Source organism: Suncus etruscus, chromosome 5 (assembly GCF_024139225.1).
Source record: "Suncus etruscus isolate mSunEtr1 chromosome 5, mSunEtr1.pri.cur, whole genome shotgun sequence".
NCBI lineage: Eukaryota > Metazoa > Chordata > Mammalia > Eulipotyphla > Soricidae > Suncus > Suncus etruscus.
Genome location: NC_064852.1, coordinates 87,739,717 through 87,767,680, shown reverse-complemented (window position 1 = coordinate 87,767,680; position 27,964 = coordinate 87,739,717). Strand labels below are relative to the sequence as shown.

The 27,964-nt window shown below is 38.7% G+C and overlaps 1 protein-coding gene across 4 annotated transcripts in view; it reads left to right on the top strand.

Annotated features, from left to right (window-relative positions):
- OSBPL6 (oxysterol binding protein like 6) overlaps window positions 1–27,964 on the top strand; it is a 239,591-nt gene that overhangs the window by 106,515 nt on the left and 105,112 nt on the right. For all 4 annotated transcript variants that reach the window (XM_049773389.1, XM_049773388.1, XM_049773386.1 and 1 more), the window contains exons 2-3: window positions 794–920; window positions 23,449–23,664. In XM_049773389.1, coding sequence (XP_049629346.1) covers window positions 23,563–23,664 — 102 coding nt within the window. In that variant the 5' untranslated portion in view covers window positions 794–920; window positions 23,449–23,562. The remainder of the gene's footprint in view (window positions 1–793; window positions 921–23,448; window positions 23,665–27,964) is intronic.

The window sequence follows — 27,964 nt, the reverse complement described above, 5'->3', positions numbered from 1 at the left end:
TAAAGCCTTGGCTTTTAAGAAACTATGTGAAGTTGAATCTTCTGTATTATTTAACATTGTGGTCATCTCCTTCTAGGAGATTGTTTAGAAATCAGGCAACAATTTTTTGTTAAGTCAGAGATATTTAATCAGGGATTGGAATTGGAATCTGGATGATGATTTTAAAATCCGAGGTTCACATTTATTCTTTTATGTTTGTTGTGTTTGGGCCACACCCCGAAGTGCTCATGGATTACTCCTCCTGGCTCTGTGGTCATGGATCATTCCTAGCAGTGCTCATGGGACCATATGGGATGCTGGAAATTGAACCTGGGTTGGCCACATGCAAGGCAAATGCCCTACCCGCTGTGCTATGGCTCCAGCCTTCATTTACTCTTGCTGATTTTAAAATCTCAGGTTTCATTTAATTGGAGGATTAAGCATGATTCTTAAAAAATGCACTTTGTCCTCTTTAGGAAAATATTAGCTTATAAACTGAAAGGTTTTAAAATGCCAGGTAAGATGTAATTTATGTAAGTTACTCATTGCTGAGAGGTCTGATGGTTTTTTGAGTTTTGAGCTTATATAAGATAGAGCAAAGGAGGTAAAAAGTTGAATCTGGATCCTCATGAAATTCCTTCTTGAAAGATAAACTGGAAGCAATTTTCTGACTACATAGGCAGTGGACCTGAGAGGCTCATGAAGGTTCTGTGCAGATGGACTATGTGACTGTAATTTCTTTTTTTCAGTTCTTGCCCCTTGATGCAAAATAACCAGAAAAGGAAATTAAGAAGCTGTTCCTGTTATTTTCCAGATAACTCCAGCTGGCCCATTTAAGAAACGAGTTCCCCTAGGGGGAAAACTACAGGCATTTGAGGATAAACTACTTTCTACAGCTTTGACAGAAAGCTGACCTGGAAACTTGGACTCCAAGTTACGAGGTAAGTCAGTAAAGAGCACATATATAGTCAGTCAGACGAAGGGAGTGCTTAACCCAGGGAAAGATGAGTGAGATATTACTAAACTAAATGAAGACATTTCTGTATATATATGACATGATAATGTCAGATAGGAAAGTCATTTGTAGTCATCATGCCATTAAAAATTTATGTAGCAGGGGCTGGAGCGATAGCAGTAAGGTGTTTGCCTTGCATGCGGCCAACATGGAATGAACCCCGGTTTGAGTCCCAGCATCCTATATGGTTCCCCAAGCCTGCCAGGAGCGACTTCTGAGCACAGAGCTAGGAGTTACCCCTGAGCACCACTGGGTATGACCCAAAAACCGAAAAAAAAAAAAAAATTATGCGAAATCTTACCAAATAAATTCTGTCATAAATTTTTTAAGATTAGGAAGTAAAAAAGACCTGTCAGAATAATATTTATTTGGCAATAGCAATAATACATTTTAACATAGTTTGCAAATTGTGACCTGAATGGTCCAATTGTAAACTATAATTTTTAAAATTGTAATTTAGTTCTGAGGATTGAACCCAGGACCTCATTCATGTAAGGCAAATGCTCTACTTCTAAACTAGACCCATAGTCCTAGGCTGTACATTTTTGAGAGGATGGCTCACACCTGGCAATACTCAGGAATTTCTTCTGGGTCTATACGCAGGAATTTTTCTGATGGTGTTTAGGGGAGTATAGGGAATGCCAGGGATTCAACCTGGGTTGGCCACATGCAAGGTAAATGCTCTACCTGCTAAACTATTGTTCTGGTCCTAAGGCTAACATGTTTTAATAATAAACTAGCTCCTGGTCTTAGATGGTTAGAAATCTGATTGTATTATTCTGAAGACTGAAACTGGCTAGTCGACCATTACCTTTATCAAACAACCATAGCAATTTCACTTACCTTACTTTTGCATGAGGTTATTTTATGAAGTTGTCCCAAGGAATGTAAATAATGCACTGTGTTAATCTTTATTATCTCTGTTTATTTTATTTTATTTTATTTTATTTTATGCAAAGATTGTACCTGGTGAGGGATGACTTTCTGAGAGAGAGCCGATACCTACCATACTTGCTCTTAGGGAAGGAAGCCTTGTCTAAGCTCATCAGTTTATCACTTCTTAGTTTGCACATCTGTTGTGCATAGAAAGAAGGTCTGATTCTTTCTTTCCTAACCTTGAAGTGCTTGTTTTAGTGGGGGATTGTTAAGGATCTCAGGATTCCTGGGTCAGATATGGCAGTTTTGCATGCTGGGGAGGTAATGCTGATTTATGACTTGATGTCTATTTGATTGACACCTATAGGAATTTGGAGCCTGTTGGTCTCCTATTTATGCTGGACATATGTGAGTAACAAGCTGTGCCATCGCCTAGTGCAATAGTCTGGACCTTCAGACGTCTTATCACTAGAGTCAGCCGCACTTTTTAGACACAAGGACTGTATTTAATCAGGAAATTTCTTTCTGTCTGATCACACTGTATTGCAGGCAACTGAACAAATCATAGAAATACTGCTGGTAATTTGATGTTAAGCCAAACTTTTATATAGTAATAAAAAACTTTGACCATGAAGGCATTTCAAATCATAAGCTTTTTCCATGTCTACGTTTTTAATTTCAAACATTGCTTATTTGAGCATAGTTTATAGACTGCATGAGTCTCTAAAAAAATGTTTTTGTTGTTGTTGCTTTTAATATTTATTGGTTTCTGGTAGTGCCAGTGATCAGAGATGGCAGGGATGTGGAATCAAACATCAGAGTTGCCAGGATTGTGTTTGGTGTTTATGGGACACTTGCGGATTTGAACTCATAGCCAGACACTTTGCAAGCTTGTTAGGCAGGTGTTCTTAGCCCCACAACAGTGCTTTATATCTCAACAAGCCATTTAGCTTCAAAAGGGTAGTACATGCTACATAAGATTTCAGGTTATCCATTTTTAATGTTGGAGGCAAAAAATAAAGAAGGCCAGCTGGATTCGATGTTTAGTTGAGGCTGTCTAGTATGCTGCCTGCATCACTTTGATGTCTCCTGAGTTTCTGGTCAGTATTGTCTCTCATCTCTTGCTACTTTAACTCTGCATAAAGATGCAATGTGTAGGAATCTCTCTATCAGGTATAAGATTATGTAAAGAAAGTAACTGGAAATTTGTACTCATTTCACCTGTTTACTGGAGAAAGAAGTTAAACTCTTCTTTAAGTGGCAAATGCAGGTGAACAGAGTCTTATTTTCTTAGGTTTTCTTTTTCTTTTTTTATTTACTGATTATTATTGTTTATTTTATTATTATTGCTTACTGTTCTCTTGCATAGGAATTGCTCTATGTACACATATAGTCTAAGATGTTTTAGAGACGGAGAGAGAGCTCAGGAACACAAGTGTGGATCCTGGTGTCTTGTACCCACTCCACCTGAGAAGTTGGATGTCTCCCCCCACCCAGCACTTTCAAGTGTGAACCTAGAAGTCCTTTCCTTCCTCCATTTTGGCTGATGGTCTCCAGAATCCCAGGGTTCAATTGATCATCTGACCTTGTTGACCAAGTGCCACTGGAAATGACTCCAACACTCCCTGAACAATACTTAGGAGCACCTCCCCCCAAATAAATATTTTTTAAAGTTCTCCTTTCTCTTGGAGTTTTTATTATCATCTTCACAGGCTATTTCACTTACAGGAAAATTAAGAGCCACCCTCCCTCCAAATAAAACAGAAAATATAAAAGCAAAATAAGGAGTGCCTGGGAGCCATTGTTCACAAATAATAAAGTTTGAAATGTGGTGAAAGAGGAAGACTCAGTCAGCTGATTGGTTAGTGAATATAAATTATAAGGTCAGACAAGGAAATTTATCTGATCTGCCCTCTTGGAGAATGTATGTGAGGTTTCTTTGCTCAGTTTTTGATAATCTGGAGGTTTCACTCAGGATGTAGCCTACTCCCACTGGAGGATCTAGCCAGTGGAAGCTATTGTAAAATAACTCCACTTTGTGAAATCACACCATGCAATGTATTTCCAATACCATGTGGAAGGGCCCCAAAAAGGGTAGCTGTAAAGAATTAATAAACCAAGTCAGCCAGGAGAGAACCATGGAGTCCTTAGTCTCTCTCCACACCAAATCAGAATGACATTTCTTTATTTTCAGTACAAATTCACTAGGAGGGGTAAGGTCTAATGAGAGACAAAAGTACAATTCCAGCTGGACTTTTACATATCAAAGGGATAAGCGAAAAGGAAAGAGGCAGATGGTGGAATGCCTCCTTGTGGGTAAAGACAGGTTGTGATCTAACAACCTACTACCTACTTTTCCCTCCTCTTTTCTGGTGTTAATGCTTTTCCAGCTCTCAGCAGAAGGAGGCCAGCTAAGTGGATGGGCTAGGATTGTGTCCAGGCCAGATCTTCTCTCAGAGAAGAGTGATAAGACCTTGAGATTTTTTTTGTCATTCAATTGAAAATAATGGGAGCAAGAAACCAGGAAAAAATAAACTTTGCCCAGTGATATGTGGTACCAGGGGTCAAACCCAGGTAGGCTACTGAGTGCAAGGCAAAAGCCTCCTCCTTTATGCAATCTCTCTATTATTCCTTAATTTTAGTTTTTAAATATAGTAAATAGTTTTAAATGAATAATCCTAGAACTAGAGTTATGTCTGCTAATTACTCTATTTTTTTTTAATGTAGAAATAGGATATAATGTAATTTACTTATTATTTTGGCCATGCAAAGTTGACGCAGACAGTCAGAAGCTGATTTTCTTCTCAATTAAGTTTTTAATAATGAAGTTGGCATACTTTACATTTCTTGACAGTTATATTTAATCTATTAAATTTTATTTTAGCAAAAAATTAACTTGCTGTCCATTAAATTATAAGCAGGAGATGTTCCAGAAGTGATGGTGGGGTATTATGCCTTCTGGACGGTGGATCAATTCTACTTCATTGATTAATGTTAGCAGTTAACTTCACCAGAGTGCTTCATTTTAACTTCTTAGACTTCAGACACATAAAAGCTTGCACAGAGAGTTACTTTACATTTTTTTCCTTTCATTTTAAATTTAGTCGTTTATAGGACAGAAAGGTAGCTGCACACAACCAACCCCAGTTTCATTATTGCTACCACATATGATTTCCCAATCACACCAAGAGAGATAGTTTTTTTTGTGTTTTTTTTTTCTATTTTCTTTGTTTGTTTAGTTGGTTTGGGGGCTACACTGGTGGTGCTCATGGGTTACTCCTGGCTCAGCACTTAGAAATATCTCCTGGCAGGCTCAGGGAGCTATATTAGATGCTGAGGATCAAACCCAGGTCTGTCCTGTCCGGCTGTATGCAAGGCAAATGCCCTACCACTATGTGCAATCACTCCAGCCCCACCAAGAAAGATTGTTGAGTGAACACAGAGCTGGGACTAAGCTCTGAGCACTACTAGGTTTGGCCCCCAAAACAAAAACAAAAATCAAAAAAGCTAAAAAAAACTTAGACTACTTAGGGTGACTGCTTCAGGAGCAAATCTTTTCACATGGGATTTTAAATAAAACTGGCATCATAGATAAAAGTTTGCTTTGATCAAAATAATATTCTATACCTTTCATCTTATTTATATTCTTTTCTTTGTTTCTAAGCATAAAGAGCTTTCTCTGACATGTTAGGGCAGAATTGACAGTGAGCAAGAAACCATTAAATTGAGACTCTGCCTTATAAATGCTTTGCCAGCTTTAGTGCAAATTCACAGACCTGCCAGGGGACGCTGTTTGATAAGGCACAGTCTTTGAAAGTACTGTCTCGTGTCTGTTCTCAAATTTGCTTCCTGAATCTATGTAATCTCATTCAAGGGCCAACAACATATAGGCTACAGATCAGAGTGAGCTTACTGCCTGGCTTGATAACCTAGTTTCATGGTCATAGACCATGCATATTCTTGTGTATTCTGTCTGTGGTTGCTTTGCTACTACCATGTCCAGGTTGAAGAGGGGCTATAAACTTGTAACACTTCAAAGCCTAAATACCTTCTGTCTGGCATTTTATTTCATCAGTTTATTGACCCTTCATCTAGTCAAAGAAAGAGACTAGGGTTATGTTTTGCATCTGGGATCCAAGAAATGTTGCATATACAAGGATTAGTCGAGGCAGCAGAGTTTTGTTGGTTTTGTGATAGTTTTGTATTATATTTTCCTTTATTTTTTTTATTTTCCTTTATTTCTAAGTGGAGGCATTGTAAAATTTTTTTTTAATTTTTTGTAAAATTGTTTTCATTCTAATTTAAAAGTTTTTAGAAATAATTGGGTGGTATAAAAAGCAGTTCTATCAGTGTTCCAAACTCAATGCTTTGAATTTTTGGTTTATTATTATGGAATTACTTTGTGTCTAGCACTATATTCTTCTTCCCATGTGTTGGTGTTAGGTCAGAGTAGAAAAAGGCTCAACTGGCAATCGTTGACTATCTGTTGCTTAGTAAACACAGAATTGTTACCCAACCTTAGGTGGCCAGTGCATCAGCTATGTTTAGAAAGAATGATACTGCTACCTGAATTGCTGGGTCTGAGCTGCATCTCAGCACCAGGAAGAACAGAACATCTTGCCCTTAGCCTCTAGAGCACCAATTAACAGTGCCTTTGATAGGAAAAGACTATCCTAACTGAAAGGTTGTCTTTGGGGGAATATTAAACTTTGTGTCTTTTTCTTCAGGTGACTCATGAATAGATAGGGAACTTTAATCTGAAAATCATTTGGATTGTTTTATCTTTGGGCAACTGTAGTAAATTCCAAAATCTGGGATGGAGTTATTTATCCAAACAGCTTGTGAGTTCAGTCAGATGTAATTAAGTGATAAGATGGAAGTCTTAGAGCTTAATGAGACTGATTAGCACAGAAAGCAACATGAATAGTTTCTGTGGCCCATGACATCATACTGTAATGATGAAAGTTCCCACCCTCCAAGATTATCACAGAGTCAGTACAAATAAAATGGCACACTGCATACTCTATAATTTTTGCCTGGGATAGAAGCTCAGGTCCTTCTTTTTGTGGGAGGCAGCCCAGAGACACCAAGGATCATTATCTCTCCAGGACCCACACCTGAAGAGCGTGGCCACTTCGCTCCGCGGCTGCGCTTATCTTTTAACCCCTGAACCCCACTTCTCCACATTGTAAAAGGAAATCTACAACCTTAACAATGGGGAAATTTTGCAGTACAACCCTTGTTTAAAGAATCAAGATAGCTGCTCTGATAATCTAAAAAGTATCAAACAGTTAGGTATCCTCACAAATAAGATGTTTAGAGTAGAATTATGGAAAATGTTCAGGGAGCTCAAAAGAAGCATCGATAGACTTGAATGGAGCACAAATAAGCATCAAGAAGATTTGACAATTGAAATTAGAAATTTTCACACTGAAATAACAAGTCTGAAAAACTTGACTTATGAATTGAAAACCTCAATGGAAAGCCTTTCCACTGGAGTAACAGCAGCTGCAAATGGGGTCAGTGAGCCAGAGGATGATATGCAGAACAACTCCATACAACAGAAGAGATTGGAAGAGAATTTTAAAGCAAATGATCAGACAATGTCTAAACTACTCAAAGAATGTGAACCGATGAAAATAGAAGTCTTTGAGAAACTCAACAGAAACAACATAGGAATCAATGAAGTCCCAGAAACCCAGAACAAGAATAATAAGATGAGTTGGAGGAAGAGTGAGAACAGGAAGAGGAGGAAGAAGAATTTTAAGAAGAATAAGGCGAATAAGAAGAGTAAGAAAAATAAGGCAAAGAAGAGTAAGAATAAGGTGAAGAGGAGTAAGAATGTTGTGAAAAAAAAATAAGAGGGGGAAGATGAAGAGGAGTCATCCTTTTCTTCTGAAAAAGAAAGAGGAGGAAGAAGAGGAAAAAGAGAGCAAAGAATAGTAAGAAAATAAGAAAAAGAAGAGGAGGAAGAAGAGGAAGAAGAATAAAAGGAGGAAGAAGAGTGGGAGGAAGAAGAAAAAGAAGAGGGGCCGGGAAGGTGGTGCTAGAGGTAAGATGCCTAGTAACCCCTGAGCATTAAACGGGTGTGGCCCAAAAAACCAAAAGAAGAAGAAGAAGAAGAAGAAGAAGAAGAAGAAGAAGAAGAAGAAGAAGAAGAAGAAGAAGAAGAAGAAGAAGAAGAAGAAGAGGGGCCGGGTAGGTGGCGCTGGAGGTAAGGTGTCTGCCTTGCAAGCGCTAGCCAAGGAAGGACCGCGGTTCGATCCCCCGGCGTCCCATATGGTCCACCCAAGCCAGGGGCGATTTCTGAGCACATAGCCAGGAGTAACCCCTGAGCGTCAAACGGGTGTGGCCCAAAAACCACAAAAAAAAAAAAAAAAGAAAGAAAGAAAGAAAGAAAGAAAGAAAGAAGAAGAAGAAGAAGAAGAAGAAGAAGAAGAAGAAGAAGAAGAGGAGGAGGAGGAAGAGGAGGAGGAGGAGGAGGAGGAGGAGGAAGGGGAAGAAGGAAAGAAGAGAGAAAAAGACAAGAGGAAGAAGGGAAAGAAGAAGAAAATGAAGAGGAGGAGAAAGTAAAAGAAGAGGAAGAAGTAGAAGAGGAGGAAGAAAAGAAAGAAGAGGAGTGTCAAATATCTATTAAGAGTTCCAGGGGCCGGGCGGTGGCGCTGGAGGTAAGGTGCCTGCCTTGCCTGCGCTAGCCTAGGACGGACCGCGGTTCGATCCCCCGGCGCCCCACATGGTCCCCCAAGAAGCCAGGAGCAACTTCTGAGCGCATAGCCATGAGTAACCCCTGAGCGTCACAGGGTGTGGCCCAAAAACCAAAAAAAAAAAAAAAAAGAGTTCCAACCATAACGCTAAGCACCCCAAAAACAGAACAAAATAAACAAACAAAAAAAAATGTCGTGGTCTTGAGAAAGGCATCATGGCAGAGACCATGAAGAGGGAAAAGAAGGGGCCTGAGAGATCACATGGAGGCAAGGCGTCTGCCTTTCATGTAGGAAGTCATCGGCTCGAATCTCTGCGCCCCACATGGTCGGTACAGAGGGGACCACATATTCTAGTAGCACTGGGGGTGAGGGAAGAGGATATGGAAGGTAGGACAAAAAAGGAGGAGCAGGGAAGACAAACCGGTGATGGGAATCCCCCCTGATTTTATGTAAATATGTACCTAAAATATTATTGTCAACAATATGTAAGCCACTATGATCAAAATAAAAATTATGTTAAAAAAATTAATGCTTATATATAGTGAAAAAAAAGACAACAACTAAAAAAAAAAAGAAAGAAAGAAGAGGAGGAGGAAGAATAAGAGAAAGAAGAAGAGGAGAAAGAGGAAGAAGAGTCTACAGTCATACCACTCTGAATGTGCCTGATCTCATCTGATCTCAGAAAAGGAAGAAGAAAAAGAAGAAAATGGATTGAAGATTTATTTTTAATTTCTTTTCTTATAATAGTGTCTTTATTTAAACACAGTGATTATAACGTGTTTGTAGTTGGGTTTCAGTTAAAAATTAAGAAATTGGGGCCAGAGAGATGGCATGGAGGTAAGGTGTTTGCCTTTCATGCAGAAGGTCATCAGTTCGAATCTCGGCGTCCCATATGGTCCACCGAGCCTGCCAGGAGCGATTTCTGAGCATGAAGCCCTGAGCGCTGCTGGGTGTGACCCCCCAAAAAAATTAAAAAATTAAAAAAAATTCTCTATTAATATATTTTTGAGTTTATATTAAGCAGCTAAAACCTACAAGTGTAAAATTTAATAAAATTGAAGAGAACTAAGAAAATTTGCAAAGAAAAATTAGAATAGGCCATTAAAAGAACAAATTGCCTTATCCTAAGAAAGTGAATATTGATTTTATAGTAGAAAATATTATACTAGACAAATACAATTGCCATGTTTGCACCAGGCCAACTCTATAGAGTTTCACTTTTCTTGAAAGAGATGTAAATCATGCCATGAAAAATCATAGGAACACTGCCACAGAGCTGAAAGCTGGAATTCTCAGGAGGAGCAGTAGGTCAAGCCCCCACTCTGATGAAGTCATGCCCATACCATAATTGCAGTTTATCCTATGGCTCTATTTCACCACTTCTCTCTGAAACAACTCCAATCTAATCAAACTCCAAATATGCTGATATTTGGGCTGATATAATCAGAGCTTTTTTGGAGCGAGTGTGGGCACCCTCCTCCCACATTCTCCTACTTCCAGGAGACCTGGCAGCTAAGATTACACCCATAAAAAGCTATGGTATTAGTAATAGTGCTTTGAATTCCTGGCCAACTTTGATGCTGTCATCTCCATAGGAAGACACCAATTTAGATGCCAATGTGTAGCTGAATAACTTTAATGTTTCAAAACATATGAAATAACAGAATGGTCTACTAGCAACAAGAGCTTATTAAACCTTTTGCCAGTGTCTTAATGACTGTATTGAAGATATAATAATTTTCATAGATTTTCTTGTCACTTTTTTAAAATGTTTTTTTCTTCTCTTCCTTTTTTCCCCTTTCTATTCTTATTTAAATAACTTTGCTTTCACTATCTGGCAACAAAGGTACTAAAGTCAACTATGTCAACTATGTGATGCTTGTTCTTTAAATAAAGTTAGTTAACAATAAAAAAAAATGAAAAAGAAGCTCAGGTCGAAACCAGGGCAAATAGCAGATCATTCCAAACTTACATTCCCTTTTAGTTGTTAACACAAGTTGTATCATATGCCAGAATTTCCATCTTCTTTGATGAAATAATATTCTATTGTATGTTATATGACACTTTCCTTATCTATTTATTCATTAATGGGCACTTGCATTGTTTTCCCTTTTGGGCTATTACAAAATTATTTCTGCTAGAATGGGTGTATAAGTCCCTGCTTTTACTTACTTGTATATTTGTCTATTTGTTTGTTTGTGTCATAGGGCCACACCTGGTAGCACTCAGGGGTTACCACTGGCTCAGCACTCAGAAATTACTCCTGGCAGACTCAGGAGGCCATATGGAATATTGGTATTGAACCTGAGTCAGCCACATGCAAGGCAACTGTCCTACCTGCTATGCTATTGCTCCAGGTCCCTGCTTTTAATTTTTGGAGGTTTTTATGTATAATTAGAATTTCTAGGTTAGATGGTAATATTTTGAGGGGAGGAGGTTGGGCCACACCCAGTGATGCTCTGGGGTTATTCCTGGTTATGCACGCTCAGAAATCACCCCTGGCTTGGAAGACCATATGAGATGCCGGGGATCCAACCAAGGTTCATCCTGGATCAGCTGCGTGCAAGTCAAATACCCTACCGCTGCACTATCACTCCGGCCCCTAGATGGTGTTTTTTAAAATAATTTCTTAGTAATTCACTCTATCTTTTGTTTTTGTTTTTGTTTTGGGGTCAAATCCAACAGTGCTTAGGGGTTACTCCTGGCTCTGTGCTCAAATATTGCTCCTGACAGGCTCAGGGGACGATATGGGATGCTGGAAATTGAACTGGGGTCTGTCCTGTGTTGGCCGTGTGCAAGGCAAACACCCTACTACTGTGCTATCTCTCTGGCCCCCGATACTATTACTTTAATAGCAGTATTTTATACCATTTTTAAAAATATTTTCAGGATCTGTACACCAGAATAATTCAGGAATAATTTTAAACAAAGCAATTTTGTCTACTTTGACTTCATACAGAAGCAGTTGTTTTGACAGGAAGTTCCTCTAGAGAACAGGACATGTGCTGCTATTCACGTCATTTGATGCCTCGGCTTAAATGTACACACACAGAGACTTATGAGTCATCATTGAAGGTCATAGGGCCAAGGCAAAATTTGCAGTATTTATTATTGCCAAAATGTCTGCACTTTATGGAAAAGCATCAGCGGTCTTAACAGACATTTTTGGAATACATATTTTACCTGTATTTTTTTTTCCATTTTATGAAGTATAACATTCCCTAGGCTTCCTTTTAAACATGTTAGCAAGGTCAGAAATCAGTTGGCAAAGGAAAAAGTGGTAGGCAAATCTTTGCAAATCGGTACTGGCAAAATACAAAGGGACAGCATCAAGAAGGCCACGTCATGATGTTTGCTCTCTTCAAAGTCACAAGCCTGCATGTCTCATTGAATTTAATACATTTTATGGTTGTGATCTGATTTTTAAAAAATAATTTCTTTATTCAAACATCGTGATTACATAGTTGCTCATTAGATAATTATTTCGGGCATTCAGTGTTCCAACACCAATCCCACCACCACTGTAACATTCTCTCCACCATTATCCCCAGCTCCCCACCCTCCCACAAGCCTGACCCTTGGCAATACTGCTTGTTACAAGTAAATGGTTATGAGATTATCAAAAGAAATCTTACTAAGAGGAAATTTGGGAAAGTTGTCATATCTTGCAATGGGGTATTATGTCATGTCTGAAGATTTATTAAGCTGTTTGTTGCTAGTAGAACATTCTGTTGTTGGTTTTGTTTGTTGAACTTAAGTGACTTCTATGATAATTTCACATATCATGCGGTTCATTCCTACTGGGATGTCAGTATTGAGAAATAAGGAGGTATCACACGACCATCTATGTGGCTATAAGGTCCAGGACTGGAAGGATTTGTAGAACTGAGCTGATGAACTGATATGGTGGTGACTAGATAATGTGTGTGACTTCCAGAGCTTCTGGGAAGTATGGTAGTGATGGTGGGGTAAGCAGCCTGCCCTGTCTTCAGAGGAACTGCATTGATCTCAGCCTCCAAGAATGGCATACTTGGAGGTTTTTTGTTTTGGTTTGGTTTGGTTTTTTTTGTTTGTTTGTTTTTGGTTTTTTTTTTTTTTTGGTCTTTGGGCCACACCCGATGATGCTCAGAGGTTACTCCTAACTACGCGCTCAGAAATTCCTGGCTTGGGGGAACCACATGGGAATGCCAGGGATCAAACACAGGTCTGTCCTAGGTCAGCAGTGTGCAAGACAAACACCCTTCTGCTGCGCAATTACTTCGGTCCCCCATACCTAGAGTTTTTAGTGATTAGGTATCTGCAGAGATTAATAGATAATAGAAGTTGGGCATTAAAATCATAGTGGTTTTTGGGGGTGTGTGCAGCTGCCAAGGCTTCAATGGGTGGGGGCTTGTTCCCCACTATGTACCCATCTGAAGATGGTATATGAATAAGTTTTTGCCAGCTGAAGATATGAGTTTTTGCAGCTTGCCTTTCTTTCAAGAATTAAATGAGTTCATATAATTGACTGAGGGACAGACATTATGGTGGTTGTGGATCCTGTTTGTGGCTTCTAGAAGTATTGAGGCATTGGGGGAGGTGACCTGCCCTCTTCCCCAAAAGACCCCACTGGTCTCAGCTCCCAAACTAGCATACCTGGAGGTTTGGGCAATTAATCTCTGCAAAGATTAGTGGAAAAGAGGAGAAGTTGTGCCATAGATGGAGAAGAAGATGTGGGTGTGTGTGCAGCTGCCATGGCCTCAGCAGGGTGAGGCTTGCCTCACTCCCTCCGTAGGAGCCCAAGTACAGTCAGTTGCAATGTAATGAATTTTGTTGTTGTTTTTGGCACTGAGGAGTTACTCCTAGATCTACACTCAGAAATGCTCCTGGCAGTGTCAGGGGACCTTAGGGATGCTGAGGATCAAACCCAGGTCCTTTCTAGATTGGCCATGTTAAAGGCAAATGCCCTACCACCTGTGACGAATTTTTAAGTAAACTTTATTAGTTAGCCATTAGTTTATAATTTGATTTCTAGAGTCCCGTTCTATACTTCTACATATGCATAGTCCTGATTATGCCCACTATCAAAATTCAGGTATAATCTACTATCAAAATACTATATTCCTAGGCTATTACACCTTTTCTGCTTTCTCTCTGGTAATTTTGTATGTTTTTACCTCATCTCAAAAGTTAATTTTTATTCTTTATTCATCTATATGTGCATAGGTGTCACCACCTACACAGTTTCTAAGAATCTCTCTTATGTGGGATATAATGCAACATAAATAACAAATGGCCAAAAGCATTGGAATTGGATATTTTATCTATAGTCCTGAGATACCTAGGCAGGGATAGTAGAAGGACATTTGGGGCTGGTGAAGGGAAATGAAAGGTGATAAACATGATGTTGGAATGAAGAATGGTGAAAATATAAAGGATTATAAATTACAGTACTGCAATGGAAAATATTAAAAAACAAAATTATTGCAATTCGAAAAAATATATACCTATTTTTTTGTTGTTGTTCTGTTGTCAGTCATTTGCTTTCATTGTTTATATTCCACATTTGTTAAACCATCTGGTAATTCTCTTTCATTTTATGACTTCTTCCACTTTGCTTTATCAACTCTCATTTCATCCATCTTGTTGCCAAAGGCCTGATGTTGTCTTTCTGGTAATTGAGTAGTGTCCATTGATCATACAGATCACAGCTCTTTATCAAGTGATCGATTGTTAGACATTTATGGTGGTTCCTTATTTGTGGAAATGCTCTGTAATTTGATGTGCAAATATTTTAATGGCATTTTATATTCTTTATATAAAAACCTAGGCATGTTATTGCTGAATCATATGTGCTTCCATTACATACCATTTTTTGTAGAGACTATATTTATGGATTTTTTTTTTAAAAAACCCTTAATGACACTAATCTGTTTAGAAATAAGAACTCCCAGGGACACATTTTTTTAGTCTCTCCATAATCTGATGGAAACTATTGGATATCTTCCTAGAAAATTAAATGCATATATATTTATCATTTTTTATTATTTGTGGCATAAAATCTATGTTAAACCCATAATGCAACCCAGGTTAAGAGCCTTCACAAACTATATTGTTTGCCATCAATAATCCTCAATATTCTCAAAAGAAGGTAGTAGTCGCTTTGATTATTTACTTATGTATTAATAAATGAAGGATAAAGTAAAATAAAAGAATTTGTCAATTATGTTGACATCAAGTAAATTTAGAAACCAAACTGTGAACTTGTTTAAAATCTTTTAATTTTAAGTGTTTGATGTTTGGGCCACACTCATTGTACTCAGGGTTGTATACTCAGGGATAATTTTGGTGAGTCTGAGGGATTATATGGTATTCTGGGTTTATATCTGATTTGGTCCTGTATAGGGCAAGAGCACTTCTCACTGTACTCTCTCTTTACTCCCTGAGGATCCTTTTAAATAAACATTCTAGGCCCTGTGTTCTTAATTTGATGGCAGTGAATAATACAGAAGTTCTTGAGAAGAGGTGGAAAATTCTTGGCATCTAGGACTGATACATGCTATTTTTATTGGTTATTTTTCTGACAAGATAAAACTAAGAAGGAAGTGGGTTATGAAGTTTGCTTGTTTGTTTTTATTCCAACATAAAATAATATTTTGTGGTGCTTTTGTTTACTTAATTTTTTGTAAAGTCATTTATGTTTTGTTAATTTCAGTTGGTTAATTTTTGAAAGGATTACTTGGGGAAATAATATAAAAGGTACTTTGGTTGTTCAAGTTAAGGAAGAATTCTCTAATAAAAATACATAATATATAAGGGTCAAGAAAAATTAAAATAATTGAGGAAATATTAGGTCATACTTCTGGAATATAAAATTCATACTAAGTACACAATTGAGACAAGATTAGAGAACATAGAATTATTAAATCTAGGCAGCTGTGTCTTGAACAGAGAATAATTAACTCAAACTATAGCTTTAAAATAAAGATATTATCCTGTTATCATTGAAAAGATCTTGGGTCAGAGCAATAGTAAAGTGGGAAGGACATTTGCCTTGCATGTAGCCAACCTGGGTTCTATATCTGGCATTCCTATGGTCAACCCCAGGATTAAGAATGTTCAGTGAGGTCAAAGAAATAGGTAGTCAGGAAAGCACAAGAAAGTGTGAGTCAAAATGAAAGGAAAAAAAAAAAGCCTCAATAGAAGTTCTCAATAGCAAAATAACAGAAGCTGAGCAAAAGATCTAGAAACTCTTAAGATGAGGAGGAAACTGCTAGGAAATAGCAGACAGTAGAAAATTGACTGAAAAGAAATGTATAGCAAGCCAGAGAACCAGAGGATGAGTTGAAGAGGAGCAATAAAAGAATGATCAAGTCCCTGTTTGAAGAACATGAAGGCAAACATGATGAAAAAAAAATTTTTTTTTTTTTGGTTTTTGGGTCACATTCGGCAGTGCTCAGGGGTTACTCCTAGCTCTAGGTTCAGAAATCACCCCTGACAGGCATAGGGACCACATGGGATGCTGGGATTCGAACCATCATCCTTCTGCATGAAAGGCAAATGCCCTACCTCCAGGCTATCTCTCCGGCCCCAATAAAAAAAATTTTTTAAAGAAATTATGGATAAGAATTTCTCAGAGGGGAGCATCACAGGAATTGACATCCAGGAGGCACAAAGGGTCTCAGCAGAATAGAATCAATTAGGAAAACTTAAAAGTCAAAGTTTATCAGTTATATTTTAAGGAACAATATAGAACTTCGTTGAGAGGCAACAGCTTAGGGAATTCATAGCCTTGAAACAAGTTTGCAAGAAGCATTAAAAGAGATTATCTGAAGGGCAGGACAAATTTCTCAGCAGGTGACATTAAGTGTGCACTCACTAACGGTGTATGTGGTTGTCCTCTACTGGATTAAAAAAAATCAGACTCCTAGTTTGCTGAAGGATTTTATGTTTTCAAAAATGAGTTAACATTTTATTTATATTGTTAAATTAATAACCATCATCAAAAATTGAATTTTTTTCTAGTTATTTTTTGATAATTCCATTTTTCATTCATTAACAGTTTGCTGGAGCAAGCAGTATGAATTAAATATGTTATATGTATGCCTTGAGGGTGAGCTAGTGTGTAGGAGGGAACTTGGGGACATGGGCGGAGGGAGGAGAACATTGGTTGTGGGATTGGAGTTGCAATATTGTATACCTGAAGTAACTCTGTTATGAAAAGCTTTTTGATTACAGTGTCTTGACAATTCAGGTTCACAAAAATATTGAACCAAAATACAAAATTCTTCCAGTTTCCTGTTCCCCAGACATTATTAACATTCAATACTAGACCAGCACATCTGTTACTAGGATGGGTATAAGCTAACATTCACACATCATTATCACTTGAAGTTCATATTGAATACAACCTAAATGCTTGGCTAGAAAAATAATCTAAATAGACTGTGTTTTCTCTGTGTGTTGCTGTGTTATACTGTTGATTGGACAGGAGTGAAGTTGCAGGAGCATAAGATGGATTAAGAATAGTAATATTGGGGCCGGAGAGATAGCATGGAAGTAAGGCATTTGCCTTGCGTCCAGAGGATGGTGGTTTGAATCCCGGCGTCCCATATGGTCCCATATCCTGTGCCTGCCAGGGGCGATTTCTGAGCATAGAGCCAGGAATGACCCTTGAGCGCTGCTGAGTGTGACCCAAAAACCAAAAAAAAAAAAAAAAAAAAAAGTAAATTAAGATTATTCGGGCCGGAGCGATAGTACAGCGGTAAGGCATTTGCCTTGCATCCAGAAGGATGGTGGTTTGAATCCTGGCATCCCATATGGTCCCCCAAGCCTGCCAGGAGCGATTTCTGAGCATAGAGCCAGGAGTAACCCCTGAGTGCTGCTGGTGTGACCCAAAAACAAAACAAAAAAAAAAAGATTATTCATAGGAAAGCTGTTGCCAATATAGTGTTGTTTGAAGAACAGAGAATATAGGTATTACTCCCATAGTTTAGTTGAAGTAGAACCAAAACATATGTTAATTTGAGTAATTTCTAACTTTTAAGAGTAGAGTTAGTTTACATACAACCATCTGTAATTAAAAAAAAATTGTGTGTTGAAAGGACCACACCTGACTGTGTTAAGGACTTACTCTTGGCTCTCTCCTCAGAAATCACTCCTTTGCAGTGCTTGGGGATCATATGCAAAATTAGGGATCAAGCACAGTTCAACCGTGTGTAAGGCAAGTGCCTTATCCACTCTACTGTCTCTCTGTATATTCTCTACTAACTCTGTATTTCAGTATTTTTCTTTGGTGAATATAGTAGGTTATATTACTGTGCTTAATTATATTTTTATTAACCTCAGTTTGGCCATGAGACTTGATTTAGTCTATACCCTGTGAATGAACATGACTTGTGCCACACACAATCAGAAATTCTAACACTTGTCTCCTGGTTTTGTCCCAGCTGTCTTTTCCCTCTGTCATATGTGGTTTGTTTTTTCAGTATGGAATAGAGAGGATACAGAGCAATACTGCAGATGCTCCCTAAGGGCATAAGAAATAAAGAAATCTAATGTTTGAGAGCCTTTGAGATTTGAGGTTGTGTATTATATTGGAGATGTGTTTATAAACATGTATAATTTTGTGATGCTTGTGAAGAACAAGCTCTAGAAGGTATACCCACATTTATCTTGATCTATATCTGAATCATAAATATGAATTTGATGTCACTCACTGTAAATGCAAATGCTATAGCACTTAGAAACAATTGTAGTGATCACATTGATAGAAGGAGGAAGTAGACAGGAAAATTAGATATTTGACTCTTATATTGCTATTATTTTCAGCCATAATGTGTTTTACTGTGTTGAGTATAGGAATTATTATGTTGTTGACTATTAAATTTATCTTCTTTCTTTGGTTTAGAATTTTATTTAGATATTTTCTGAAATACTGTGTTAAAGAAAAATAAGATTATTTTTCAGTATTAGAATAGTAAAGAAGCAGATACAGCCTAATGGCAGTTTAAGTATTACTTTTGTTATTTTGTTTGAAATAGAGGAGGTAGAATATGCTTGATTGATGATCAAGTTGGAATGATCCTTAAAGGTCTTCTCATGGGTTTGCATATGGCTTAGTTATAGTGGATTTGACATTTGGCTCTGCATGGTGGCCCCTAAGCCCTGCCTTATGTGGGACCCCCCTACAAAGGGTATCTTATTTAACCTTGGTTTAGCTAAAATTAGCTTGAAGCCTCCCCCTTTTTGCTTTTTGGGTAATGCCTGGTAATGGTCAGGGGCTACTTCTGACTCTGCACTTGGGCTCAGAACCATATGGATGCTGGGGATAGAACCTGGATCAGTTGTGTGTAAGGCAAGTGTCCTGTTTACTGTGCAATCACTATGACTACTTGAAAACCATTTTTGTTTAAAAAAAATACTAGACATGACTGCAAAACAAACCTTAGGCCACTACTGGCAGTTCTCAGGGGCTGTTCTGAGCTCTTGCAAGGTTCCTGATGATTCTCTGGAGACCTTACAAGATGCTGAGGATTGAACTGGAATCAGCCACACACGAAGAAAGCTCCTTACCCCAATATACTTTCATTGGAACCTTTCCTTATTTTTAATATTCATAAAATTTCATAATTTTAACTCATCCAAAATATTTTCCTTTCATTATAGACAAATTACCCTGAATATGTCATGTTAAATTAAATTTATAAAACCAAGATGTTAACATTGATGTTAATAATAAAGGTGCAGTTGTAAGTGAAGGAGAAAGCCCAGAAGGAAATGTTGGCCCTGGATGTATCTTGGAGTGAATCTACTTCCAAATGGAAAGCTGTTTAATGAAATTTATTCTCAGTCTTATCCCTTAGGGAATTTGAGTATATCAAAGAACTTTTGACTCCATACTTTTGGTTCAGGTGTCAGCATGTACTTGTAAAACATCACAGATTCGAAAGCAAATTACTTGTGAATAGGCATCTTGAGTATCTTTCTGCTTGCTGGCACCAGAGCTTGGTTTAAGAAATGTTTCTCACTTATTAGACGGTCTTCCTTAAATATAAGAAATAAATGTTGATTTCTCTAGTATCAGTTTCTTACTAATACTAAAATTTAGTATTTTGCCAATACTACACGAACTTCATCTTGAGCCAGTGAAAGAACTCTGCAGCTCTTTGCATACTCTTAATCCAAAAACTAATTTTGTTTCAAGAGAAAATCTTCCAGCTTCAGGAATAAGTAGCTTTCATTTTTCCTGTGGTGACAATGAAGTTAAACCTTAGGAAAGGATTAGAAGGTCTATTCACTAAAATTCATTTTTCCCAATTTAGAGTAATTTCTGCCTTTCGGGTGGGTGAATACTCTTTCAAGTATTCTCTCTAATCAAATAACCATTAAAAAATTTAATTAATATGTTTAGGGTCACATGATCCATTAACATAATCTTGTAATTTAAAAAAATAAAAATTAGGCCTGTAGAAATTTGTACTTGCATGGTTTACAGGATTCTCATAGAAATGACCCATACTTATGTATTGTTAACCATATCAATTAAAACCCTTTTCCAATTTTATTGAGCTCCAGAGCTACCTTCCAAGTATTTGTCTCCATTTGAATTGCCTCAGTTGGCCTCACACTAAGTCTGTCAGCATGAACTTCCTTTGTCCACCATCTACAGTGTTGGAAACCCAAGAGCCATCCTCTGCTCTCCCTGTTCCTCCTTTCCTATGACCTAGTCACAACTAGCAAGACTAACTAGTGTTTACCCTCCCTAATCCATCATGCCTAAGTTCCTGAGTTGGCTTCCTGTCCCTTCTTTCCCAAATGTTTTCCTTTCCTCATGACTGGAAAAATTACTTTTTAATTTTTTTTATTCAATTAAGCATCTGTGGGCAGAGGAGGCTGGGTGACAACTTCCCAAGCAGTGCTACGGAGATCTGGGGGCCTCACCTGCAATTCTGAGCTAACCAGGCCAGCAACCTGAGACTACAGTGCTGGTGGGACCTTCCAGAACCACCCCAGGATACTGGACACCTGGGGATGTTCAGGGGGCTATGTAGGTTGTAAATCAAACCCAACTTGAACACATGCTAGTCCTAACCATACTGTCTCCCAGCTCTCAAAAGTTGCCTGTTTAAGTATGAAAATCTGATCCTACTGTATCACTTTATGACATTTAAAAAATTACTTATTTGAATACGGTGGTTACAGAATTGTTAATGATTGAGTTTTAGTCACACATTGTACACTACCCTTCACCAGTGTATATTTCCCACCACCAATATTCCCAGTGTCTCTCCAATTCTCCCCTCTCCCTGTCTCTGGGGCAGATATTTCTCTTTCTCTCTCTCTCTCTCTCTCTCTCTCTCTCTCTCTCTCTCTCTCTCTCTTTATCTCTCTGTAGATAGATATATAGATAGATATAGATATAGATATATCTTTTAGACACTGTGGATTGTACTATTGGTAATGAAGTGATACCATGCCTATCACTTTATCTTTTCTCAGCACCCAATTCTTGTCCAGAGTGATCATTTCCAACAATCATTGACTTTAGGAAATTTTTCGCATGGGGCAGGGATGTAATACCTGGCAGTGCTCAGGGGTTATTTCGGTCTCTGCACTCAGGAATTATTACTGGCATTGCTTAGGGGACCATGTGGGACGAATGGGGATCAAACCTGGGTCTGTTGCTTACAAAGCAAATGTCCCACCTACTGTACTGTTTTCCACCACACTGAGCTCTGTCTCTGATAAGGGTCAGTTCTGCTTGATGACTGTAACTGGTCATCTCCTCTCAGTCCTGAGTGTTTCACTCTAGCCCACTTGCTCAGGGACTGCTGACTTTCAGGCTCAGTTAGTTTCTCTTGCCAGGTGCTTCTTTCTACACTAGTCCTCTTCTCCATTTAAAGTATTTTATTTTATTAAAAGAAATATTGGGAGGAGGGCTCCTAAGCAGTGTCCTGGGGGCGTAGTGCTGGAGTTCAGCAAAAGCTGACTGACGAACCAGCAGTTGAACTTAGAGACCTGAGTGAGCAGTGTTGCTCAGACCCACAGAGCCAGGATGTGATGTGTGGCAGAGGTAACAGGGATTGAAACATGTTTTGTCCTTAACCCTGATTAGCCTTTTGCCCTTTCTTTACCCGTTATTAATTTTTTTAGGCTGTCTCCATCTGGACTAAAGTGTGACCTAAAGATTGATTTCTGTTTCTCACTAGCATTACTAAACCTAAGCAGCTCTATATTGATAGGCCCACCATCTTGGTGGGCCAGTGTCACTCAGAGAGTACAATTGGCCCATGAACACTTCGTGGGAGATACAAAATAAAACAAAATCTAGAGGAAGGAAATATTATTTACTTTTTCTTTTCTTCAAGGGAACTCTATTCATATCTCTCTTCAAACACCAACTGTCCCCCAAAACCCAAGATTTGTCTTCATAATAAAAAATGAATCTTAGAACTGGATCATTTTTCCCTTTTTCTTTTTATCTCTCCCAATTCAAAATGCTGTGTCTTTTTTTTATTTTATTTTTTTGGTTTTTGGGCCACACCCGGTGACGCTCAGGGGTTACTCCTGGCTATGTGCTCAGAAGTCGCTTCTGGCTTGGGGGACCATATGGGACACCGGGGGATCGAACCGAGGTCCGTCCAAGGCTAGCGCAGGCAAGGCAGGCACTTTACCTCTAGCGCCACCGCCCGGCCCCAATGCTGTGTCTTTTAATGGACAAAATTCTCTTAGCTCTGCAGTTGGGTTCAACACATTCATGCCTCAACAAGATCTTCTTTGTAGTTTTATCCTTTATCCAGAAAATTGGTTTGTTCTGATTTCTCTAAACACTCTTCTATTTCTTTTTTTTTCTCTCTCTCTAACAACTCTTCTTCCTGTTATAATGCCACTTTCCTTGGCATACAGAGATTCTCTACCTTCCTAGTACTGTGAGACATTATTATTATAATTGTTGTTGTTGTTGTTGTTGTTACTATTATTATTTCAAACACCATATTGTACAAAGTTGTTTATACTACAGTTTTTTTCCCCCCAGATAAAGTTTTCCATGATTGAGTTACTGGTTTTTGGATCATATCCAGCAGCTCAGGGTTACTCCTGGCTCTGTGCTCAGAAATTGCTCCTGGCAGGCTTGGGGGACCATATGGGATGCTGGGATTCGAACCACTGTCCTTCTGCATGCAAGGCAAACGCTTTACCTCCATGCTATCTCTCCGGCCCCATGATTGAGTTACTGTCATACAATGTATAACAACCTTCACCAGTGCATATTTTTTGTCACCAATGTCAACAGTTTCCCTCCCACCCTTCCTGATGCCTTCTTCCTTCCCACCCACTTTACCCACCCACTTTTAGTTCCCACCACTTTTTCTTCTTTCTCACTCTTCTCTCTCTCTCTCTCTCTCTCTCTCTCTCTATCTATCTATCTATCTATCTATCTATCTATCTATCTCTCTCTCTCATTTTTTGACACTGGTTTGCACAACTGTTAATGTTGTGGTGCCATGCATTTTCTTTCATAGTGGACCCTACTCTACTCTAATTGCACTCTGCTCTTTGTAGCAAGCTTCCTACCATGGACTGGTCCTCCTAATTTTTATTGTATTGTGAGACATTGTGGGACTATTGCTTACCACATTTCTTACAAAAAGTCCGTCTGATTTTTGGTTCCTTCATCATGCTTGAGAGAGCAGAATCCTCGAGAAAAGAAAAAACATATTCAGAACTGAAAATATGAAAAATTTAATTCTTTGTCAGAGTTTTTCCTCTCACTAACTTATACTTGTCCTAAATATAATAATTTGTTAACATGTGTTTTATTTACATGACATATGTGTTTTTGTTTGTCGATTGGCTCTTGGATAACTTTGATATTTGCCTCTTCTTTTCTAGTTAACCCTGATTCATAAAATGGAATAAAGCTTGAAAAGCATCACCTACTTCATTGTGGATCTGAGACACGATTGGGATGTTGGTAAGAGCAAACAACTAGACTGAGCTGCAGCAATGAGTTCAGACGAGAGGGGCATTTCCCCGGCTCATAAAACAGCCACCCCAACCCATCGAAGTGCCTCTTCTTCCACGTCCTCCCAGAGGGACAGTCGGCAGGTAAGAGAAGGCTAGAAAATGCCTTTGTCAGCTTATGAAAATGTATCACTGTCAGTAGCAAGTGGACTTGTTCCTGAGAGGTTAGTCTGAAGACCTCAGTTCTCTGTCGATCTTCCTGGTGGGGTCACACTCTGCTCTTTTGTGTCAGGCACCTTTTCGGAAATGTGGCCTGCTGGAAAGTGGCTGACTTCTCACTCTCTGTACCTGGGGTAAAAACCAGCTCCAGGAATCTGTTCTGCCATCCTCACTCTGCTCATGGAGCTGAAAAACGACCTAAGCTGCAAAAGTCGCCTTTATATAAGCTTGTTACTGACATGCTGAGTGCTAACTTCTGTTGCGTGTCATGAAGCATCTGAGGACAATCAGATTCAGGAGTTGGGTGATAAATAAATAAAAGTGTTTTATCAGGAAATAAAAGCAGTGAGAACTCATCTGATGTTTCTTTTTTTTTTTTTTTTTTTTTTTTGGTTTTTGGGCCACACCCGGCGGTGCTCAGGGCTTACTCCTGGCTGTCTGCTCAGAAATAGCTCCTGGCAGGCACGGGGGACCATATGGGACACCGGGATTCGAACCAACCACCTTTGGTCCTGGATCGGCTGCTTGCAAGGCAAACGCCGCTGTGCTATCTCTCCGGGCCTCATCTGATGTTTCAAGATAGGGAAGAGAGAGACATAGGCCAAGCAGACAGCTCAAAGAACTGGAGTGCATGCTCTATATACCAGAAATCTGGATTGGAACCCTAGCACCACAGGAAGTGATAACCCCCATCTGCCCCCAAAGTACTTCTGAGCCAGAAGTAGTCTTTGAGTACCATCAGGTGTTGCTGCAGAACCAAAAATAAGTTAGACCAGTAGAGAGTAAATTATTGTTGATTAATTACCTATTGAGCTACTTCTAGAAATGATTCTACAGATTCTACAGTTACTTACTACTTGAATAGCTATTCTTTGCCTATAGTTGTATGAGGTTTAAACATGGGAACATTCTTCTTTGTCAAAACTAGTATTTATCTTGTCTAGTAGGTCATCTGAATATTACTATTTGACATTAGAATATTAACCTACAACAGCATTTTCATTGTATAAATGAAACTTCATCACAAGCAGTTACTATGATTTTTTAGTTTCTTTTGGGAAGTAGTTCATGTATGATCATTATTACAAGATTCAACATTCCCCCCTTTCCACCCATATAAGTATTTTATATTATATAGAAGTTGTACTATATATTAAATTTAGGGCTGGAGAGATAGCATGGAGGTAAAGTGTTTGCCTTGCATGCAGAAGGTTGGTGGTTCAAATCCTGGCATCCCATATGGTCCCCTGAGCCTGCCAGGAACGATTTCTGAGCATAGAGCAAGGAGTAACCCCTGAGTGCTGCCAGGTGTGACCCAAAAACCAAAAAATAAAAATAAAATATATATTTAATTTGAATATATAATATGTTAAATATAATATATATAATAATGTAAACTATTATTCTGTCATTGCTAGTATACCCCTGAGTCTTGAGATAGCCAGTTCAAAATGAGCATCAGTCCATTCTTGAGAATGAGAATGTGCTTCTGGGGGTATTCCTTAGAGAGCCCTCAGTCTATAGCCCATCATCTCCTACCAGAACTCCCTTTGCCAGTTCTAACAAAAGTCTGCAGAGAGTCAATGAATCAGGCATTCCTTATTTGTATTTCCAACAATTTCAAGGCAGCTATTTCTACTGTAGGTTTCAGGGAATTTTTGCCATTGGGACCCTTTGTGAGAGAGTTAAATGATGACACAGTCTATTTTTTTTAGAAGCAGGTCTGCCATCAACTAAATGCTCTTTCACTCACAGTGATAGAATTTGTTGCTCTATATCACATCAAAGAAAGAATACTGCAAATGAGAACATTTTATATTTGTTTATATTTATATATTTATTTATACATTTATTCTATTACAGCTCCATGCTGCTATATTTGCAAATTTCTAAGCTTGAAATTTCAATTTGTTCTTCATAGCCTGCTCTTCTGCCCTTTCTAATTCTGGCATCTCCATTATTCTATTGCACCTAGCAGGTGAAGGACATTTTAAGTAGTGTCACCCATTTTTGGCTGCAAGGGGAAAGGAGGATTCAACCTGGCTCACTCCAGAGAGTGGTGGCAAATGGAAAAGTTGATGACTGTTGCAGAAACATCTGTCACGCATAGTGGTTCTGCCTGTTGCACCCAACCTCTGGGACCAGAGTGCAGAATCAAAAGTGAACACAGAGTCTCTTCTGTTAAAGGGACTTTGAAAGTCAAATGTGCAATTCCAGAATGACAGGGAAGTTGGAGACGTAGAATAAAGTGTTATATCTACAAAACTGTTGGTAAGGAAGTTTGGAAAAATAAGCAGCAGTGTTCAGAGATGGCTGTTATTTAAGGACAGAGTTCGCAGTCATGTGGTTTATCTCAGCAGGTGGGACCTTTCCTTAAGACTCTCCTCAACTTCCTTCCTGCCTCCTGTGTTCTTTCTTTCCTCTCCCCAAAGGGAGAGATTAGAGAACCGCAGTAGTTCTGTTTTTTCTCCCTTATCTCAGTGGGTTCTTCAAATGGAGACATTTTCTGGAAATCAAAACTTTTGACTGAACCTGCAGTGAGATGTGTTTGATGTAGTGATAAGCATCTGTGTTTTATTTGTGTAAAGATTGGTTTCACAGTGAAGAGATACAGAGGAGGTAGAATAAATTAACCTTGGTGTAATATGATCATTATTTGGTTTGACTGACATGCTGCAAACTATAACTGGTTGCCTCCTAAACTGACTAAGAGGTAAAGGAGTAAGCACTTCATGAAGGGGGAGGCTTTACCTTGACAAATGATATTTTTGGTCCTTCACAAGTTCTAGCCAACAGTCACTGATTGAGTTTACTGTTTAGATGTACCAAAACATCTTAAATCACTGTGGTCAAACAAGTTTGTTAGTCATTCTCTCAAGGAACCAGGGTTAAAACATTTCTTTCTCTTTTGCCTCTCTTGTATTCAGTCATTTACGAGTCCTATTGGTTATTTCCTCCTTCCTAATATCACATTGCTTTTTTGTTCCCAGTATTTACTCCCCGGTCTAAACTCTTATCACTTCAACCCAGGACTTTGAGAAGTACTCTTTCCTCATGGCCTCTTGAAATCAAATTCCTCTGGTAGAACAGATTCACATGATGTTCACTATCAGATGAGGCAAGCCTTTCTTTCTTGGTATCCACTGAGCCCTGTGATCCTAATCCGCCTCAGTGCCTTATTTCTCCCAGCCTGTATAGTCATTTAAGGCCTTACCATCTGAAATAGCCCTTTTTTCTTTCTTGCTAGAAGGACCAGACCAGACACCACACTCGTCTGCTCTTAAGCCACTCTCTGCTCTTGGGATCTGCTCCTGGGCCACTTTCACTGACCACCCCGGTCACTTTGTTCCCTTCTTTTCTCAAAATTTGTTGTTGTTTTTGTTTTTTAGTTTTTGTGGGGGTTTTTTGGCCACACCCGAAGACGCTCAGGGCTTACTCCTGGCTATGTGCTCAGAAATCACTCCTGGCTTGGGGGACCATATGGGATGCCAGGAGATCCAACCGCCTTCCGTCCTAGGTCAGCTGTGTGCAAGGCAAACACCCTACTGCTGTGCCACTGCCCCGTTCTCAAAACATTTGTAGAACTTTTGACACAACTTGAAATCTCTAGAGTATTTATCTTTTTATGTCCTACCCCCTCAGCTATGTTGTGACTCTTTAAACACAGTCTGCACTCTTATTTATTCAGAGACATGCCTTACTCCTCAAATATGTTAATCTCTCTAGGAAAATGGTTTTAAATACCTGCCATAATATTAGTCTTGTCTTTTTATTACAAAAGTTCCATCTCAGATTTATTTGTCCTCTCCCTTCTTCCTTCCTCACAGATACTAAAACAAAGACTAGCAGCCAAGTGCACAGTAGTAACTGACCATCTTCCTCTTATCGTATTATGTAGCACAATAGGTAAAGGATGCTCAGGAGCTGGGGATCACAGGACTGTGCCACAGGGAGTCCAGAAAGCACTGTGCTCACCAAAAAGACGAGAGCCTGCTGTGACACTTTTTAAGCTCCATCTGCCAAGGAGAGGACCAAAGTACCACTTAGTATTAATCAGCTGCACAACTTTATTAATTGCTTCATTTATGATTTACTCAAATTTGACTCTAGACCATTTTTAACGACTATTAGTGTGTGCCAGATATGATGCATAAACTGTAAGAAAATGAGGCCCAAGTTTTACTTTTTTATTACTAAGGCTAACAATTGTGATAATCTTTTTCTT